Here is a 21,487-nt window from a genome sequence, read left to right as displayed (position 1 = left end):
TCAGCTCAGCCACAGTGGGATAAGGCAGCAGACAGAGTCCTAAGGCCCTCCATTCCAGGACCTAGCTGTTAGATGACATTTCTAGACACACCCTGAGCCAGAAGAAAACCTGCCCTCTTTAAGGATAAAACCAGTCCTGGCAGGATGAATCACTTGTTAACTAAAGAGCCCTTGTTTCTGAATAATCAACAGTGGTAGCCAGGCAGTAATTGCCAAGGGCCTTGGGTGAGATTCAGAGCCGTGCTCGCTTCAAGTGTGACCCAATGCATTCCTAGCTGTGGTAGCTCTGGAGATAGACTCCTTCCTTCTGTTTCAGGACAGGAGATGGAAGAGTAGGAAGGACTTTGTCTTATGGCTTGGGTGCCAGATTAGCCAGTGTAGAATATAGCATCAGGTAAATTCCTAAGGTTCCTGACTCCAGACCCTGGTTCCAGGAAGGCATCTCTGGACCTGCCTGGGTTCAGGGAAAGCTCACCATCCTTAAGGGAGACAGGCTCAGCTTGTTTGGGGGAAAGTAGGAGAAAAAAACAAGAGTCCCTGGTATTCCAGGGAATTCTGGATTTTACCCAAGGTCACCAAAGCAGTACCTTCAGGACTGTGCAGCAGCTGCAGTGTTGCTGGGTTTGGGGTACTCCTTGGTGCAGATACAGCTTCAGTGACAAAAGACAAAGGTCACAACACCCAGGTTTCTTTGAATACTTGGAAAGCCTTTCCAAGAAGTATTGATACAAACGAGCCCAAACTGCAATGATTACAATAAATACCTGACTCTTAAAACATCCAGGTACCAAAGAACATCCACAAGCATCAAGACCATCCAGGAAAACATGACCTCACCAAACCAACTAAGTAAGACACCAGTGACCAATCCAAGATAATACAGGGAAGGAATTTAGAATACTATCAGATAAATTTCACAAAGAGACTGAAATAATTAAAGGTCAAGCAGAAATTCTGGAGCTGAAAAATGTAGTTGACTAACTGAAGAATCCATCAGAGCCTCTTAACTCTCATCAAGCAGAAGAAAAAACTAGGGAGCTTGAAGACAGTTTGTTTGGAAGTACACAGAGAAGATAAAAGAATGAAGCATGCCCAGAGGATCTAAAAAATAGCCTCAAGAGAGCAAGTCCAAGAGTAATTGGCCATAAACAGGAGGTAGAGAAGAAGAGATCAGGTAGAAAGTGTACTCAAAGGGATAATAACAGAGAAATCCCCAAGCCTAAAGAAAAAGATCAATATCTAAGTATAAGAAGGTTATAGAACAACAAGTAGATTTAACCCAAAGATTATCTCAAGACATATAATAATCAAACTTCCAAAGGTCAAAGATAAAGGATCCTAAAAGAAGCAAGAAAAAAGAAACAAACAACATACAATGGAGCTCCAATACATCTTGTTGCAGGCTTTTCAGTGAAAACCTAACAGGCCAGAAAAGATGGCATGACATATTTGAGGTGCTGAAGAAAAAAATCTTTTACCCTAGAATAAAATATCTGGCAAAAGTATCCTTCAAGCATGAAGGAGAAATAAAGACTTTCCCAGACAAACAAAAGCTGAGGGATTTCATCAACACCAGACCTGTCCTATAAAAATGCTAAAGACAGTTTTTCAATATGAGAGGAAAGGATATTAATGAGTAGGAAGAAATCATCTGAATGTACTGAAAGCTCACTGGTAATAATGAGTATTATTAATTGTAGTGTGTAAATTACACTTAAGTAGAAAGCCTAAATGATGAACCAATCACAAATAATAACTACAACAATTTTTGAAGACATAGCCAATACAAAAATACATGAAAAGAAACAAAAAAGTTAAAAAGAGGGGAGATGAGTTAAAGTATAGAGTTTTTATTAGTTTTCTTTTTGTGTGTTTATGCAATCAGTGTTTAGTTGTCATGGGTTTAAAATGGAAAATAGGTTAAGATAGCATTTGTAAGCCTCACATTAACCTGAAACTGAAAAACATACAATGGATACCTTAAAAATAAAAAACAAGAAATTATACCTCCAGAGAAAATAACCTTCACTAAAAGGAAGAAAGGAAGGAAAGAAGAAAGAGAAGAACACAAAACAACCAGAAACCAAGTAACAAAATGGCAGGAGGAAGTCATTACTTATAGATAATAACATTGAATGTAAACGGACTACATTCTCAAATCAAGTTATAGAGTGAATAAATGAATGAAAAAACAAGACCTCATCATATGTTGCCCACAAGAAACACACTTCACCTATAAAGATGCACATACACGGAAAATAAAGAGATGGAAAAAGGTATTCCATGCTAATAAAAACCAAAAAAGAACACTAATAGCTATATTTATATCAAATAAAATAGATTTCAAGACAAAAACTATAAGAAGGGACAAAGAATGTCATTATATAATGATAAAGAGGTCAAACCAGCAACAGGATATAATGTAAATATATATGCACCCAACACTGCAGCACCCAGATACATAAAGCAAATATTACTAGAGTTGAAGAGAAATACAGACCTCAATACAATAATAGCTGGAGACTTCAACACCCCACCTTCAGCACTGGACACATCTCTCAGACAGAAACTCAGTAAAGAAACATTGAACTTAATCTGCACTATAGATCAAATGGACCTAATAGATATTTACAGAACATGTCATCCAACAGCTACAGAACAAATATTCTTCTCCTCAGAACATAGATAAACAATATATTGTTTATCTTATTCTCCTCATTCTCAAGGATAAACAATATATTTGGTCACAAAACAACTCTTAAAACATTTAATAAGTGGAAATAATATCAAGCATCTTCTCTGGCCAAAATGGAGTAAAACTAGAAATCAACAACAAGACCAATTTTGGAAACTATACAAACATATAGAAATTAAATAATATTCTCCTGAATGACCAGTTGGTCAATGAAGAAATTAAAAATTTACTTGAAACATGTTTAGGAATGTACAACCTATCAAAATTGAACCATGAACAGATTCAAAACCTGCATAGACCAATAACAACTAATGAGATTGAAGACATAATAAAAAGTCTCCCAGCAAAGAAAAGCCCATTACCTGGTGGCTTCACTGCTGAATTTTACCAGTCATCTAAAGAAAAACTAATCCTAATCCTACTCAAAGTATTCCAAAAAATAGAGGAGGAAGGAATACTTCCAGACTTATTTTATATTACCAATATTATTCTGATACCAAAACCAGATAAAGATAAGTCAAAGGAAAAAAAGAAAGAAAGAAAACGATAGGCCAATATCCCTGATGAACACTGAGGCAAAAATCTCCAACAAAATGCTAGCAAACTAAGTTCAAGAACACACTAAAAAGATTATTCACCATGATCACATGTAATCTATTGAAGAGAGACAAGGACAGTTCAACATGTGGAAATCATCAATATAATACATCATATCAACAGAATGAAGGACAAAAACCATATGATCATTTCAATTAATGCTGAAAAAAGCATTTGATAAAATTCAACATCTCTTTGTGATAAGAATCCTCAGAAAACAGGATATAGAAGGAACATACCTCATATGTTTGTTAAAGGCTGTATATGACAGACCCACAGCTAGTGTTATAATGAAAGGGGAAAAACTATAAGCCTAAGATCTGAAGCACAACAAGGATGACCACTGTCACCAGTGTTATTCAACATAGTACTGGAAGTCCTAACTAGAGTAATCAGACAAGAGAAAGAAATAGGCCTGGTGCAGTGGCTCATGACTGTAATCTTAGCACTTTGGGAGGACAAGATGGGAGAATTGCTTGAGCTCAGCAGTTTGAGACCAGTGTGCAGTGTGGACAACATAGTGGGATCCTGTCTCAAAATAAAATAAAATAAAATAAAATAAGGAGAGAGAGAGGGAGAAAGAAAGAAAAAAAGCATCTAAATTGGAAAGGAAGAAGTCAAATCAGCCTTGTTTGCATATGATATGATATGATATCTTGAAAAGCTAATCACTGCACCAAAACTGTTAGAACTGATGAACAGATTCAGTAAAGTTGCAGGATATGAAATCAACACACAGAAATCAGTAGCATTTCTATCTGCCCACAGTGAACTCTCTGAAAAAGAAGTCAAGAAGGTAATTCCATTTACAATAGCTACAAATAAAAAATGAAATACCACAAATTAACTAATGAAATAAAGGATCTCTACAATAAAACCTATAAAATACTGATGGAAATTAATAAGGACACACACAAAAATGGAAAGATATTCCATGTTCATGTGTTGGAATAATCAATATTGTTAAAATGTCTGTACTACCCAAAGCAATCTACAGATTCAATGCAATCCTTATCAAAATACCAATGACATTTCTCACAGAAATAGAGAAAGTAATCCTAAAATTTATATGGAACCACAAAGACCCAAAACAGCCAAAGCTATCCCTGGCAAAAAGAATAAAACTGGAGGAATCACATTGCCTGACTTCAAATCATACTTCAGAGCTATTGTAAGCAACACAACATGGTACTATCATAGAAACAGACATATAGACCAGTGGAACAGAATAGAGAATCTAGAAACAAATCCACACACCTAGTAAATTCATTTTTGACCATGGTGCCAAGAACATACACTGGGAAAAGGAGAGTCTCTTTAATAAACAGGGCTGGAAAAACTGGATATATATATGCAGACGAATGAAACTAGACACCTATCTCTTGCCATTTGCAAAAATCAAAAGAAATTGGATAAGAGAAGCATGTGACATCTTCAGAACAAATGAGGTTGGGAAGTCATCCTCTTCAAACTTAATTTTCCTTCTGTTTTTGTGCCAACCACATTTATTTATGCCTAATAACCTATTAAAGGAATAGGATACCTCAATATTTTTAAAGAAATAGGCAAAATTTATCATGAAGTACAGTTATATTTGGTGAAAATATTTGGCTGTTATGGTTGATTGGATTTTAAGTTGTCTCCTCTCATTTACAAAAGAAAATGGGTAAATAAAATGTATGAGACAGGACATTTAAACTAAATGCCTAAAAGTAAAGCTAGAAACCATTAAGAAGAAAAAATGTAAAACCAGCCACTATGCTAACTGCCAATATTTGAGTCTACGCTACAAGCAACATATATTGCCAAGGGTTTTGCATGTATTCACTCATTTCATTCTTACCAAAGCACTATTAAGTGGATACTTTTGTTATCCATATTTTCCTGTTGAGTAACTGAAACACAGAGAGATTAGTGATCTCCTGAGGTCACACAGCTAATAAGTGGTAGAACTGGAATTTTACTTCAGACAGTCTCGCTTAGAACTTGAATGCTAATCTTGGGTGCTATTCTGCCTTCCTAACTTGGGGACACTAATTTTCTGAGCTTAAAACAAGCAAGGAAAGAATATTCAGTACTTTTTCCAAGTGCTAAATTCTTGAGAAAGTCACTGGGTGAATTCTAATATACTTACGTAACATTATGTAACATGAGAAAAACATCATTACTTGCTGTTTGCACAAGATCCAAACGTGTTCTTCATAATAATATTTCTCTCATCCACCCTCAACAAGGGAGCTTAAACAGTAACTCAGTGAACACAGCTAATGTGATTTGAAATCCAGATTTCCTAAACTGAATCGCACAGAACATTGGGTGTGATTTCTGTCATTGATCCCTGTTTTACTTACTTCATAGCACGTGCAGCTGTCTGTGAAGATCTTGTTTATATGTTTATTTGACTTTGCATACTTTGCATTGCTGGCCTCCCCTGCTAGAGTGACAGCAAGGACCCATCTGCTTTACTTATCTGCATGTCTTTAGAACTTACCATAGTGTCTGAAATAGTAGGTGCTCAAAAAAATTTTTTTTAGTGAATAATCCTCCAAAGACAAAGAATTCTGCCTAAGAATAGAGCCTCAAGATCTTCAAAATACAAATTATGACTATGAAGAGTCATTGTTGCTGAAGGGGTTACTAGCGGAACATTCTGGGCCAGAGTTGGAGAGCAGGGTGTTGACTCTTAGTTGTTTTTTTCTTCTTTATAAGCTCTGATGTCAGGGCCAGTCCCTGGAGCTGTGTTCTGCAGGATCCACCCAAACCCCGTCCACACAGGCAGTTGGGAACTTTCTACAGTTGACAAAGTGAATGGACAGAAAGGAAGCTCTTCCCCCAACCTCTAGCACTGTTTAGTTCAAAGCTCTCTGCTGCTGTCTTCCACCAATTATCTCCAACCTGAAATGAAAGACAAAACACTTCATGTTGCATTTCTGCAGCAAGGGTTGCGTCTGGCTTCCCACCACCAGATTTGTTTTTTCTCAGCACTTCTGCAAACACAGGACTTATGTGGACAAGCCAAGCCCTGCATTGCAGCCCATGCTATTTCAGGGCACACCAAAGCCTATGGGCTGTGGCCTCCCTTTTCAGCCTCCTCCATCATTGCTTTTCAGTGTCTCCACCCCATGAGCCGCATATGAGGGGGAAAAAGGCGGCACTCAACCTAGATCCATTTTCCACTCAAGGAAGAGAATAACCTAACTATATTATTGGTTCCAATGTTTTCTCTAAATAAATCTGAAACTCAAACACTAATCACATCATATTTTTTAAAAATGTGATAACTATTCTGAGCTTTGGTTTCACAAGCTGCGGGGCCAGTTCTAGCCTTCCCATGTATCTCCTGTAACACTGCATTTCTTTATTTCCCCTAAGCATACTATGCCACACTACTGCACCTTTGCCCTTGCTCTTTCCTTGGCTTGGGTCACCCTGACCCCACTGCCTTCAAGTTTCAGCTCAGATGTCACCACCCACAGACACTTTGAAATTTCCAGATGTGGCTATGTACCCCTCTCATGTCTCCCTTTGTTTCAGCACTTACTATACTTTATTTAACAATCTCTTTATCTGTCTGCCTCCTCCATTAGACTGCAAGCAACTCCTTGAGAGCCATGTCTTTCTCATTTCTTGCTCACAATTCCTGGCATAAAGTCTAGCATGTAGAGAGAACTCAATAAATATTGATTGGAATGAGTCGTACTGCCTAAAAGCCACGATGCTCTCACTGTCTGACCTATTTTTTTCTGCATTCAAAACTCTTGAAAGCACTAGAAACATTCTAAGTGACTTTGAGTATTAGAACTTCTGAGGATGTAATCTTTTGTTATTTCTCTTCCTTTTCAGGAACCTCTTTCAGGAGCTATAAAAGAGAAAGGGAGGAATCATGTCCACGATCGCAGCTTTCTATGGCGGCAAGTCCATTCTCATCACAGGGGCCACAGGCTTCATGGGCAAAGTGCTGATGGAGAAGCTGTTTCGCACCAGCCCGGACCTGAAAGTCATTTACATCCTTGTGAGGCCTAAGGCTGGCCAGACACTCCAGCAGAGGGTTTTCCAGATCCTAAACAGTAAGGTATGCCTTATAGGAAAGCGTGAGTGATGGGCAATGCCTTAGGGCAAGATTATTCACTACAATGTTCTCCTGTAGCCCCACATTGCAAGTGGGGACCAGGCTACTTGCACAGGTAGAGGAAGGCAGACAAAACAAGACAACAACCAGCTGCTCATGGAAATCGGTGTTTTCCCAAAAGAGAGAAAAGAGTGCTTAGTTTCAGTCCAGGGCAGGTGAGATCGTCTATGTTCTGGAAACTAATAAGTATCAAAATACTCAGACTTCCTGAGTGGATGCCTCAGGCTTAATATCTGCTGCAAGTTCATCTGAACTCTTTACTAATTTTCATTTAAATTTAAGGTGGTTTTTCCTCCCCAAATATTTGGATATTCTTCTATTCTATTCTATTCTTTCTATTCTATTGCATAGGGAGCAGATGTAATTACTAAATCGTCTAAACTCTGCAAGGTTTAGCTGTTATATATTTTATTTATGGAAACTTTTGATATTCCTATTATCCCATAGGTTTTCTTTTTTTTTTTTTTTTTTTTTTGAGATGGAGTCTCACTCTGTTACCTGACTGGAGTGCAGTGACACGATCTTGGCTCACTGCAACCTCCACCTCCCTGGTTCAAGCAATTCTTTTGTGCCTCAACCTCTAAGTACCTGGGACTATAGACACGCAGCACCATGTCCAGCTAATTTTTATATTTTTAGTAGAGACAGGGTTTGACCATGTTGGCTAGGATGGTCTTGATCTCTTGACCTTGTGATCTGCCCACCTGGGCCTCCCAAATTGCTAGGATTACAGATAAATACTTCTAAGGTAAAAAAATTGGAAATAAAATATTATATCTGTGAATGAGCATTTGGATATTAAACCTTCTTTCTTCGTGAAAAAAAGACATTATACATATTCTCTCATGTTTTAATTTATAAATTTCAAGGCAGTATAACCCTGGGTCTCAAATGTATCTGGGTTCAAATTCTGGCTTATCAATTTGTTGTCATACTACTTCTTAAATTTCAGATTTTAGATTTTCAAACTTTCAGATGTTTTAAATAGAAACAACTACTTTCATGGGAACTAAATGAGAAAATGTACATAGGTTGTTCATGATGCACTTTGGAATATAGGGGGTGATATAAGATGAGCAAAAAGAAAATTCAAAGTTTTTCTTTTTTACAGACTACTTCCCAGTGTGTAGGAATTCTAACATCTATGATGCACATGTATCTGATAGCACAGCACTTGATAGACTGGCCAGAAACACTGGTGATCAAATTTATCTGCTTGCAACAGAAAACAATTTTGGTACAAACCATCATCAATCAAATTGGAAAAGTCTCATATCTCATGGCTTGACCCAGCAGTGGGACATAATAATCCTAACAGCTAACATTCACTGGATACTTACTACATGGTGCCTACTATCCAAAGCTCTTTTCACACCTTACTTCATGTATCTTTGCAACAACCCTGTGATGTAAGAACCAGTACTATCCTTATTTTATAGATGGGAAAACTGAGGCCTGAAGCATTAATTTGCCTAAGGTCTCCTACCCAGTAGTGGAAACATCGGATTTCCAACCCCACAGCCTGACTCTAAGGCTAGCACACTTGCTCCTGCCCCACACTGCCTCCAGGATAACTAATGGTTCTTAAAAGGCTGATACAACATAGAACCCAAACCTAGAATAAATTCCCAGGTCCCTCTTCAGACAGCTTTTCTCAGTTATCTACCCCTAACAGACTTGTTTTCTTAGGGTTGATCTTCTCATGGAGTATCTTAATGGTGTTCTCTGTATTTCCTGAATTTGCATGTTGGCCTGTCTTGCTAGGTTAGGGAAGTTTTAGATAATATCCTGAAGTGTGTTTTCCGGCTGGTTTCCATTCTCCTTGACTCCTTCTGGTACTCCAATCAATTGTAGGTTCAGTCTTTTTATGGAGTCCCATGATTTCTTGGAGGCTTTATTCATTCTTTTTCATTCTTTTTTCTCTATTCTTGTCTTAGTTCAGTAAGGCGGTCTTCATACTCTGATATCTCTTCTGCTTAGTTGATTCAGCTGTTGATATACTTACATATGCCTCATGACGTTCTCATGCTGTGTTTTTCAGCACCATCAGGTCCTTTATGTTCCTCTCTAAACTGGTTATTCTTGTTAGCAATTCCTCTAACATTTTATCAAGGTTCTTAGCAAAGAAGCTAAGAACCTTGATAAAATGTTAGTTAATTCGCCCATTTGATCCTCTGTCCAGTTCTGTGCCCTTGATGGAGAGATGCTGCTATCATTTGGAGGAGAGAGGTATTCTGGCCTTTTGAGTGTTCAGCATTTTTTCCGTTGATTTTTTTCTCATCTTCATGAGTTTGTCTAGTTTCAGGCTTTGAGGCTGCTGACCCTTTGATGGGGCTTTTGTGGGGGCCTTTTTGTTGTTGATGATGCTGTTGTTGCTTTCTGCTTGTTTTTCTTTCAGTAGTCAGGTCCTTCTTCTGTAGGGCTGCTGCAGTTTGCTGGGGGTTCGCTTCGGGCCTTATTCATCTGATTCGCTCCTGTGCCTGGAGATGTCACTCAAGGAGGCTGGAGAGCAGCAAAAATGGGTGCCTGCTCCTTCTCCTCGGATCTCTGACCTCGAGGGGCACGAACCTGATGCCAGTAGGATCACTCCTGTAGAGGGTGTCTGACAACCCCTGTTGCAGGGTCTCGCCCAGTTGTGACATTGGAAGCTGTGCGGTGTAAGGAAGCCCTTTGTCCCTTGGTGGAGAGGGTGTGTTTTGCTGGGGGGGAACCCACTTGTCTGGGTTGCCCTGATTCCTCAGAACTACCAGGATGAGAGGCTAAGTCTGCTTGTCCACAGAGACTGTGGCCACACCTCCCCCTAGGTGCTCAGGCCCAGAAAGATCAGAATGTTGTCCCTGAGCCTCTGGCTGGACTTATTGAAGATACTATAGGGAAGCCCCTCCCCCACCACTGAGGAAGGATGGGTCAGGGTTAGGCCTGAAGAAGCACTCTGGCCGCTGACTGCCACAGCTCGTGTGTTGGGCTGTGGGGACAAGCCTTGGGACCAAGCCATCCAGCCTCCCTGGCTCCGGGAGGGGAAAGGAGCAGCCTGGAGCTATAGAAACGGGTTCTGCCCTTCCCTGCCCCGGGAGCTTTGCATGTTAGGCAGTTGTGAGTCCCAGTGCTGGCTGCTGCCCCTCCCACAAGGAGCCCAACTGGCTTAGACAGCAGGCAATGGCAGCCAATGCTGGTCACCGACCGTCACCCCCTTCTGAGTTCAGTAGGCTTAAACAGATTCCAGCTGAGAGGCTATAAGAATCCGTACTTTCTGGGTTGGGATACTAGGCCCTGGTGGCGTGAGTTGCCTGTGGGATCTTCCGACCTGTGAGCTGCATAGTTCCATGGAAAAAGCAGTTTCCCCGGCTGGGGAGTAGGCTCACTCACCGCCTCCCTTGGCTGGAGGGAAAGGGTTCCCCTTCCCTGTATGGTTCTCAGCTGAGCCACTGCACCACACCCCTGCCTTCCTTCCCTCCATGGGTCAGCCTTCTAGTCAACTCGATGATAGAACCTCCAGCCTTGGTGATAACAGAGAGACCATGTCTCAGAAATTAAAAGAAAAGTCTATCCTCTGTCTCAAAGAGACTTTGTTGTTATATTAAAACTACTAAAAATATGTATAAACAAAGTGTGGTGGCTCATACTTGTAACCCTAGAAATTTGAGAGACTGAGACAGGAGGTTTGCTTGAGGCCACAAGTTCGAGACCAGCCTAAGCAACGTAGTGAGACCCAATCTCTACAAAAATTTGAAAATTAGCCAGTTTGGCAGTATGTGCCTGTATTCCCAGTTTATTATGCATAAACTGGATCTGATAATAATAGCTATTTCACAGTGATTTTCAAAGATCAAATGTGATCCTAAGTATAAAATAATGTTTTATATTATGCAGTATAAATATTAGCTTTTTATCAGTAACTTCTCATTTCTTTTACCCAGATATGTTCTTTTGTTCAGTATCCCTAAGCAAGACCCTCTAGGTTGCCTGCACCAATTTCACACTCTTACCAAGGACGTATATGTTCCTGCATTCTCTTTTCTATAGTTAGTCACCATTTCACTAGAAAGATATTTAAGAATTCACATTTATATCATAACATTTAATTTGAGAAAATCTTTTTGCAGGAAAGGAGAGTATATTCAGAAATTCATCTATAAAGTCCTAGGTTTCACCAGTCTGTGCTGTATGTGTTCACATTTACTCTCCATTCTGCATGAGTTGTACTAATGTGGGTGCTGAAGGAGATAACCCCCCCCAATTAGTAACTTAATACAAATGAAAGTTGATTCTCAGCACAGTAGGTGTAATTGGTAGAAGGCATTGCACTCCACAGTCATTCAAGGATCCATGCTGATGAAAGGTTGCCATCTTCTGCGCGTGGCTTCTGAGCCATCCAAGGTCTCTCTGGATGACAATATACAACTGTCAATGGGGTAAAAGAGACACTGAACATCATGTGGAAGGTTTTCATGGCTCAGGCACAGAAGTGCCCACCACTCTCTGTCCATATTCCACTCTCAGAACTGTCACTGGGCATCTAACTACAAAGATGGCTGGAAAACACATAGCTGTGTGCCCAGGAGAAAAGGAAAAAAGGATTGTTGAACAACAACAATGAGGTTCTGCCATGGCCTTCTTTTTAGGTCTCCAAATATCTGCTTTCCTGTCTTTCCTACACATAGAAGACTCTCATTCCTACCCCTATTATTGCATCCAATCCAAAGTCCAAAGGGGAATAGACTATCCTCTCTCTATCAGATCCAGATATGTCAGCTTCTTATTTGGCATTCTTGGATAAAAAGGCCAATATTCTGCTTCCCATGTAGAGGTAGAAAATGTCTCTGTTCTACCTCTTGTCATTGTAGAACAGTGACAAGTTCACCACAATTGAAGAAAAAATAAAATCAAACAAAGAAACCTTCTATTCAAAAAAGAGAAGACTGGCAGGCAAGCAGCAGTCCCTAGAGTATAACCATAAGGAAATCCTGATTAGGAAGTATTGAGAAGCTTCCTGCTCTGGGAGTGGGGAAATTCCTTAAGTAGCCTCTAAATCTGCTCTCTGGGAGGAACCCTCTTTTCCATCATTTTTTGTGGTGGCTCCATCCTCTGGAAGGTTCTTCCTTATTTCTTATTCCTGGATGCCACCTCTGAAGTGGCCCTTAAAAACTGTGCTCTTCTTGTGATCTTTGGCTTCATAAGTCATTCTGCAAGAGTAAACATGGAAACCATGGGGTGTTTTAGGTTTAAGGTCAGTCATTTGCTGACTCTGGGGCTGTGGAAGAAAAAATAAATCCCTTGGTTCATGCACACAGTGTGACAGCATGGCATAAGTAAAAGACATGAACAAAAGGATTAATGAAGAAGTGAAAGAAGGAAGGAGAATGTATTAAACACAACATCATCTAAAAACTAAAATTGGAATACATTAAACTGTTTGGTTCAATAAATATTGGCTGAGTGCCTACTAAATATCAAGCACTGGGCCAGATGTGGAGGATACAGTGGCAACACAGGGGAAAAAAGTTAATCTGTACATTTGGGTATAATGGTTTCTGCTTAAATTACTGTTCTTACTTGTATTCAGTTGTTCTCAACTTAGAACTAATTTGCAGAATTCATTGACTTATTTTTACTCAGCACTCTAAAATTTCTCTAAAAAACATTACAGTGTCTCTTTCACCTTGGGACACCAAATATTCCATGGAGATTGCCCTTTAACTTAAGGGACCTTACTAATTTCTTTTACAAAAAAAAAATATTAAAGGAACCTGGGGAAGATGGTGCTGTAGGACCAACTCAGGATTGCAGCTCCCAGTGAAAGTGCAGATGGTGAGTGCATGCCGCATTTCCAGATGGATCGTTATAGCCCACAGACCAGGAGATTCCCAGGTGTAGGAGTTGCATGGGCCACCAGCACGGCTGTTTGGGCCAGCATGGCTCTTTGGGCCAGGGCTGCAGCGCAGCAGCACTCTGTAAAAAATCCACTGGTTTGGTTGCCCTGTTAAATCGGCAATTGGAGATTTCGGAAGGCAGATTAGCACATTCATCTGATTAAATGGGACTTAAACAGAGAGCCAGGCCAGGAGATTCCCGGGCAGCAAAATGGTTCCAGCTAGCGCAGTGGGTCGCTGCATAGGAAATCACACAGATCCCGGCGCCCTTTCAGCAGGTGACTGGAACACCTGGGAGAGAGTCAACCATTCAACTTAAAAAAAAAAAAAGGGGGCTCTGAGGCAGGGAGCCAGGTGATCAGGCTGGGCAGTTCCCACCCCCACAAAAACAAACAAAACAGCAATTGGAAATGCTTGGGGTTGAGAGTTTCATGGCAAGCACAGCTGAACCCAGCAGGTGCAGCTTGCAGGGGGAGGGGCGTCCACCATTATCGAGGCACTCGGGAGGTACACTGCCATTGCTGACCCAGCCTGCCGTTGCCGAGGCAACCCGCCATAACAGAGAGAGTTGGCCACCCCAGAGGCGGGCCATCATCACCATGGCAGCTCTAACCACACCAATATAAACAGGACTACAGGGAATTACCTATGGCAGCAGGGCGGAGCCCACAGCAGGGCAGAGCCAATGGCAGCTCAGCATAATGACTACAGGCAGGCAGTGATTAGACTGCAACCTTGCTGGGCAGGACAGTGCAATGGATACTCATAAATAAAGCCCTAACTCCCCAGGACAGAGCACCTGAGGAAAAAAAAGGGGCTTTATGAGTTCTGCTGCAGCAGACTTAAACGTACCTGCCTAGCAGCCCTGAATGAACAACGGAGCTCACAGCTCAGCACTTGAGCTCCTATAAAGTACAGACTGTCTCCTCAAGTATAAAGTACAGACAGTCTCCTCAAGCAGCTCCCTGACCCCCACATATCCAAAGAGTCACCTCACGAAGGACTGATCAGACTGACATTTGGCAGGCATCATTCAGGGACAAAGATAGCAGAAGAAGAAATGGGTAGCAACCCTCACATTTCCGCAGCTGCTACAGGTGTACTCCAGGCAAGCAGGGCCTGGAGTGGACCTCAGTAGTCCTACAGCAGAGGGGCCAGACTGTTAGAAGGAAAACTGAGAAACAGAAATAACTTCATCATCCACAATCTGGACGTCCACTCAGAGACCCAATCAGAAAATCAACAACTACTCAGACGACAGGTGGATAAATCCACAAAGATGGGAAGAAACGAGCGTAAAAATGAGAAAAACACCCAAAACCAGAATACCTCTCCTCCTACAAGGGACAACAACTCCTCACCAGCAAGGGAACAAAGCTGGATGGAGAATGAGTGTGATGAAATGACAGAATCAGACTTCAGAAGGTGGGTAATGAGAAACTTCTGTGAGCTAAAAGAACATGTTCTAAATCAATGCAAAGAAACTAAGAACCTTAAAAAAAGATTAGAAAAAAGATTTGAGGAAATGATAACAAGAATGGACAACTTAGAGACAAATATGAGTGAATTGAAGGAGCTGAAAAACACAACACGAGAACTTTGCGAAGCATGCACAAGTTTCAACAGCCGAATTTACCAAGCAGAAGAAAGAATATCAGAAGTCGAAGATCAACTCAATGAAATAAAACAGGAAGGCAAGATTAGAGAAAAAAGGACAAAAAGGAATGAACAAAGTCTCCAAGAAATGTGGGACTATGTGAAGAGACCTAATCTACGTTTGATAGGTGTACCTATCAGACGAAGAGAATGAATCCAAGCTGGAAAATACTCTTCAGGATATTATCCAGGAAAACTTCCCCAACCTAGCAAGACAGGCCAATATTTAAGTCCAGGAAATACAGAGAACACCAAAAGATATTCTGCAGGAAGAGCAACCCCAAGGCACATAATCGTCAGATTCACCAGGGTTGAAATGAAGGAGAAAATGCTAAGGGCAGCAAGAGAGAAAGGTCGGGTCACCCACAAAGGGAAGCCCATCAGACTCATGGCAGATCTCTCGGCAGAAACCCTACAATCCAGAAGAGAGTGGGGCCAATACTGAACATCCTTAAAGAAAAGAACTTCCAACCCAGAATTTCATATCCAGCCAAACTGAGCTTCATAAGTGAAAGAAAAATAAAATCCTTTGTGAACAAGCAAGTACTCAGAGATTTTTGTCACCACGAGGCCTGCTTTACAAGAGCTCCTGAAAGAGGCACTACACATAGAAAGGAACAACAAATACCAGCCATTCCAAAAACATACCAAATGCTAAAGAGCATCAACAAAATCAAGAATCTCCATCAACTAACGGGCAAAACAGTCAGCTAGCATCAAAATGGCAGTATCAAATTCACACATAACAATATTAACCCTAAATGTAAATGGGCTAAATTCACCAGTCAAAAGACACAGACTGGCAAATTGGATAAAAAATCAAAACCCATCAGTGTGCTGTATCCAGGAAACCCATCTCACATTCAAGGATACACAAAGGCTCAAAATAAAGGGATGAAGGAATATTTACCAAGCAAATGGAGAGCAAAAAAAAGCAGGAGTTGCAATTCTCGTTTCTGATAAAATAGACTTTAAAGCAACAAAGATCAAAAGAGACAAAGAAGGACATTACATAATGGTAAAAGGATCGATACAACAAGAAGAGCTAACGATCCTAAATATATATGGAACCAATACAGGAGCACCTAGATATATAAGGCAAGTTCTTAACGACTTACAAAGAGACTTCGACTCCCACACAATAATAGTGGGTGACTTTAAAACTCCACTGTCAATATTAGACAGACCATCCAGCAGAAAATTAACAAGGATATCCAGGACTTGAACTCAGACCTGGAACAAGCAAACCTAATAGACATCTACAGAACTCTCCACCCCAAATCCACAGAATATACATTCTTCTCAGCACTACATCAGACCTACTCTAAAATTGACCACGTAATTGGAAGTGAAGCACTCCTCAGCAAATGCAAAACAACGGAAATCATAACAAACAGTCTCTCAGACCATATTGCAATCAAGTTAGAACTCAGAATTCAGAAACAAACTCAGAACCACACAGCTTCATGGAAACTGTAAAACTGGCTCTTGAATGTTGACTGGATAAACAATGAAATGAAAGTAGAGATAAAGAAGTTTTCAAAACCAACGAGGATGAAGATACAACATACCAGAATCTCTGGGACACATTTAAAGGAGTCTCTAGGGGAAAATATATAGCAATAAGTGCCCACATGAGAAGAGTGGAGAGATCCAAAATTGACACCCTAACGTCAAAATTGATAGATCTGGAGGAGCAAAATCAAAAAAAGTCAAAACCTAGCAGAAGACAAGAAATAACTAAGATCAGAGCTGAACTGAAGGAGATCGAGACATGAAAAACCCTTCAAAAAATCAATAAATCCAAGAGCTGGTTTTTTGAAAAGATCAACAAAATAGACAGACCACTAGCCAGATTAATAAAAAAGAAAAGAGAGAATAACCAAATAGATGCAATAAAAAACGATAAAGGGGAAATCACCACAGATTGCACAGAAATTCAAACCATCATCAGAGAATATTACAAACAACTCTATGCACATAAACTAGTAAACCTGGAAGAAATGGATAAATTCCTGGACACTTGTGTCCTCCCAAGCCTAAACGAGGAGGAAGCCAAAACTATGAATAGACCAATAAAAAGGTCTGAAGTTGAGGCAGCAATTAAGAGCCTACCACACAAAAAAAGCCCAGGTCCAGATGGGTTCACAGCTGAATTCTACCAGACACACAAAGAGGAACTGTTACCATTCCTTTTGAAACTATTCCAAATAATCCAAAAAAGAGGGAATCCTTCCCAAATCGTTTTATGAGACCAACATCATCCTGAAACCAAAACCTGGCAGAGACACAACAAGAAAAGAAAACTTCAGGCCAATATCCATGATGAACACAGATGCAAAAATCTTCAATAAAATACTGGCAAGCCAATTGCAACAGCACATCAAAAAGCTTATCTGTCATGATCAAGTAGGATTCATCCCGGGGATGCAAGGCTGGTTCAACATACGCAAGTCTATAAACGTAATTCACCACATAAACAGAACCAAAAACAAAAACCACATGATTATCTCAATTGACGCAGAGAAGGCCTTTGCCAAAATTCAACAGCCCTTTATGCTGAAAACCCTCAATAAACACGGTGGAACATATCTCAAAGTAATAAAAGCTATTTATGACAAACCAACAGCTGATATCATACTGAATGGGCAAAAACTGGAAGAATTCCCTTTGAAATGCGGCACTAGACAAGGATGCCCTCTCTCACCACTCCTGTTCAATATAGTACTGGAAGTTCTAGCCAGAGCAATCAGGCAAGAAAAAGAAATAAAGGGTGTTCAAATAGGAAAGGAGGAAGCCAAATTGTCTCTATTTGCAGACGATATGAGAGTATGTCTAGAAGACCCCATCATGTCAGCCCAAAGACTCCTGAAACTGATCAGCAACTTCAGCAAAGTCTCAGGTTATAAAATCAATGTGCAAAAATCACAAGCATTCCTGTACACCAATAAAAGACTTAAAGAGAGCCAAATCAAGAACGAACTGCCATTCACAATTGCTACAAAAAGAATAAAATACCTAGGAATAAAACTAACAAGGAACGTAAGGGACCTCTTCAAGGAGAACTACAAACCACTGCTCAACAAAATAAGAGAGGTCACAAACATATGGAGAAAGATTCCATGTTAATGGTTAGGAAGAATCAATATCGTAAAAATGGCCATACTGCCCAAAGAAATTTACAGACTCAACGCTATCCCCATCAAGCTACCATTGACTTTCTTCATGGAACTGGAGAAAACCACCTTGAACTTCATATGGAACCAAAAGAGAGCTTGCATAGCTAAGTCAATCCTAAGCAAAAGAACACAGCAGGAGGCATCACACTACCAGACTTCAAACTATACTACAAGGCTATAGTAATCAAAACAGCATGGTACTCGTACCAAAACAGAGATATAGACCAATGGAACAGAACAGAGGCATCGGAGGCAACACAACATATCTACAACCATACAATCTTTGATAAACCTGACAAAAACAAGCAATGGGGAAAGGATTCCATGTTTAATAAATGGTGTTGGGAAAACTGGCTAGCCATGTGCAGAAAGCAGAAACTGGACCCCTTCCTGACACCTTACACTAAAATTAACTCCAGATGGATTAAAGACTTAAACATAAGACCTGGCACCATAAAAACCCTAGAAGAAAATTTAGGCAAAACCATTCAGGACATAGGAGTAGGCAAGGACTTCATGACCAAAACACCAAAAGCATTGGCAGCAAAAGCCAAAATAGACAAATGGGACCTAATCAAACTCCACAGTTTCTGCATGGCAAAAGAAACAGTCACTAGAGTGAATCGGCAACCAACAGAATGGGGAAAAATCTTTGCAGTTTACCTATCTGACAAAGGGCTGATATCCAGAATTTACAAAGAACTCAATCAGATTTACAGGAGAAAAACAAACAAGCCCATTCAATAATGGGCAAAGGATATGAACAGACACTTTACAAAAGAAGACATACATGAGGCCAACAAACATATAAAAAAATGCTCATCATCACTGGTCATCAGAGAAATGCAAATCAAAACTACATTGAGATACCATCTCACGCCAGTTAGAATGGTGATCATTAAAAAATATGGAGACAACAGATGCTGGAGAGGATGTGGAGAAATAGGAACACTTTTACACTGCTGCTGGTGGGAGTGTAAATTAGTTCAACCATTGTGGAAGACAGTGTGGCAATTCCTCAAAAACCTAGAAATAGAAATTCCATTTGACCCAGCAATCCCATTACTGGGTATATATCCAAAGGACTATAAATTGTTCTACTATAAGGACACATGCACACAACTGTTCATTGCAGCACTGTTTACAATAGCAAAGACCTGGAACCAACCCAAGTGCCCATCGATGATAGACTGGATTGGAAAAATGTGGCACGTATATACCATGGAATATTATGCAGCCATCAAAAACGATGAGTTCGTGTCCTTTGTAGGGACATGGATAAATCTGGAGAACATCATTCTCAGCAAACTGACACAAGAACAGAAAATGAAATACCACATATTCTCACTCATAGGCGGGTGATGAACAATGAGAACACATGGACACAGGGAGGGGAGCACTACACACTGGGGGAATAGGGGAGGGACAGTGGGAGGGGAGCTGGGGAGGGATAGTATGGTGAGAAATGCCAGATGTGGGTGAAGGGGAGGAAGACAGCAAATCACACTGCCACGTGTGTACCTATGCAACTATCTTGCATGTTCTGCACGTGTACCCCAAAACCTAAAATGCAATAAAAATAACTAAATAAATAAATAAAAATTAAAATTAAAAAAATTAAGCAAATCTTGTTGGGTTATTGGGACTAAATAATATAGTCATTTTTAAAGAGAAAGACTTAGTAAAATGAATAAAGATCAAAGATTCCCATGATTAAAAAAGATTTGATTACCTTCAACTAGCCCCAGGAAGTAGAGGCCCAGCTTCCTGTGGATACTTTCACAATGAGGTCATGTGGCTAACTAGTTGATTGTAACTCAAAGGATAAATACTTGAAGGGTTGGATACCCGATTCTCCATGATGTGTTTATTTCACATTGCATACCTGTATCAAATCATCTCATGTACCTCATAAATATATGTATCTACTATGTATCCACAAAAATTTTAAAAATAATAAAATAAGTTACCCTACAAAAGAAAAAAAAAAGAATCGAGGAGTTTCCAAGCTAGAGGGGGTAATATAAGCCCTGAATTTAAGAACAGACCTGAATTTTTAAGAGTCAGTGTTTCCCAATTGTGGTACCTGGACCATCAGATCCATCTGCGGCAGTGGTTAAGAAATACAATTTCCTGTGTTACACACAAAGCTACTGAGCCAGGATCTCTGAGGCTGGAATAAACAAATAATTGTTAACCAGGTTCTGTTATTTTTCATGCATAGAGTTTGAAAGCTACTGATGTGAAGATTGCTGTGGGCAGTTATAAAGGGAAATGAGTCATATGCAGTTATTCATCTGCAATTGTACATGTTAGCACTCTAACTGGAGAAATTCTCATCATTTGCATGCCTTAAAATCAATTCGGGGACTTGGTGTGAAATACAGATTCCTGGGCATTCCCCAGTAATTTCTTATTTAGTGGGTATGGGATAGGACCCAGGAATATACATTTTAATTATGCTACTAGTGATTCCAATGCAGTTCACTTTGTGGATAGCATTATGAAAAGTGCTGACCAAAACCACTGACCTGCTGGATGGCAGTTGGCTGCCATCTCTGTCACTGTATTCAGGATGTGACACTATTAGAGAGTATTATTTTAGAAGCTATAGCAGTGTGGTGAGATTCCTGACAGGGTAAGCCAGATTATTAAGCAAGACTAGCATAGTAAAATGGAATCCTCATTTAGCACTGTGGTTTGAATTGATGCAGCCAATTCATTGATTTATTTCAATGGAACATTATCATCTATGTAAATCAGAAAGCTCAGACTTTAAAAAAAAATTGCACTGTGTTCATTCAGATATGCATTCTCGATTGAAAATACAATTCAGCAGATAGGACACGGATTGGAACATTATTTCCTAAAATTGTAATGATCTCCTGAAAAGTAATGCAAATATGGGATCTTGGTGCTGTTCAGCATTGCAGAGGTTGTCTGAAAGTATAATGTGGAATAGCAGTATCTTCTGTCTTTTAAAGTCATAAAAACCAAAGGCAAAAGAAAATCTATATATTACAGCTTACATCATATGTAAGGAACCCCATTGTGAGAAGGGTAGATGCAGAAATCATCTATTTCTTGCTCTCCGGTAGTCAGACGTCATCACAGGCCAAAACGAAAGAGTCTACAGAAACCTAAGTAAATTTCTAGTGAATAAAATGTATCATTAGACTCAAGAAAAGAGCCTTCTCCAAATTGAATTACTAAAAACAAGAGAAAATTATACAAATTTTAGATAAGCTTATCCAAAAATATTCAACATATGTTTGTTGTACAATCAACATTAACTATCACGGGGGGGAATCTGACTCTAGAAGCAAACATTTAGCATGTTTATGATTGATTGATATTAGAA

General features: G+C 39.9%; 1 protein-coding gene across 2 annotated transcripts in view; it reads left to right on the top strand.

The window, feature by feature from the left end:
• FAR2 (fatty acyl-CoA reductase 2) overlaps positions 1-21,487 on the top strand; it is a 147,027-nt gene that overhangs the window by 93,511 nt on the left and 32,029 nt on the right. For both annotated transcript variants that reach the window (XM_035255940.3, XM_054238231.2), the window contains exon 2: positions 7,136-7,364. In XM_035255940.3, coding sequence (XP_035111831.1) covers positions 7,176-7,364 — 189 coding nt within the window. In that variant the 5' untranslated portion in view covers positions 7,136-7,175. The remainder of the gene's footprint in view (positions 1-7,135; positions 7,365-21,487) is intronic.

Source organism: Callithrix jacchus, chromosome 9, assembly GCF_049354715.1.
Source record: "Callithrix jacchus isolate 240 chromosome 9, calJac240_pri, whole genome shotgun sequence".
In the NCBI taxonomy this organism is placed as follows: Eukaryota; Metazoa; Chordata; class Mammalia; order Primates; family Cebidae; genus Callithrix; species Callithrix jacchus.
Note: the sequence above shows the minus strand (reverse complement) of the source record. Positions and strands in the feature narration are given on the sequence as shown.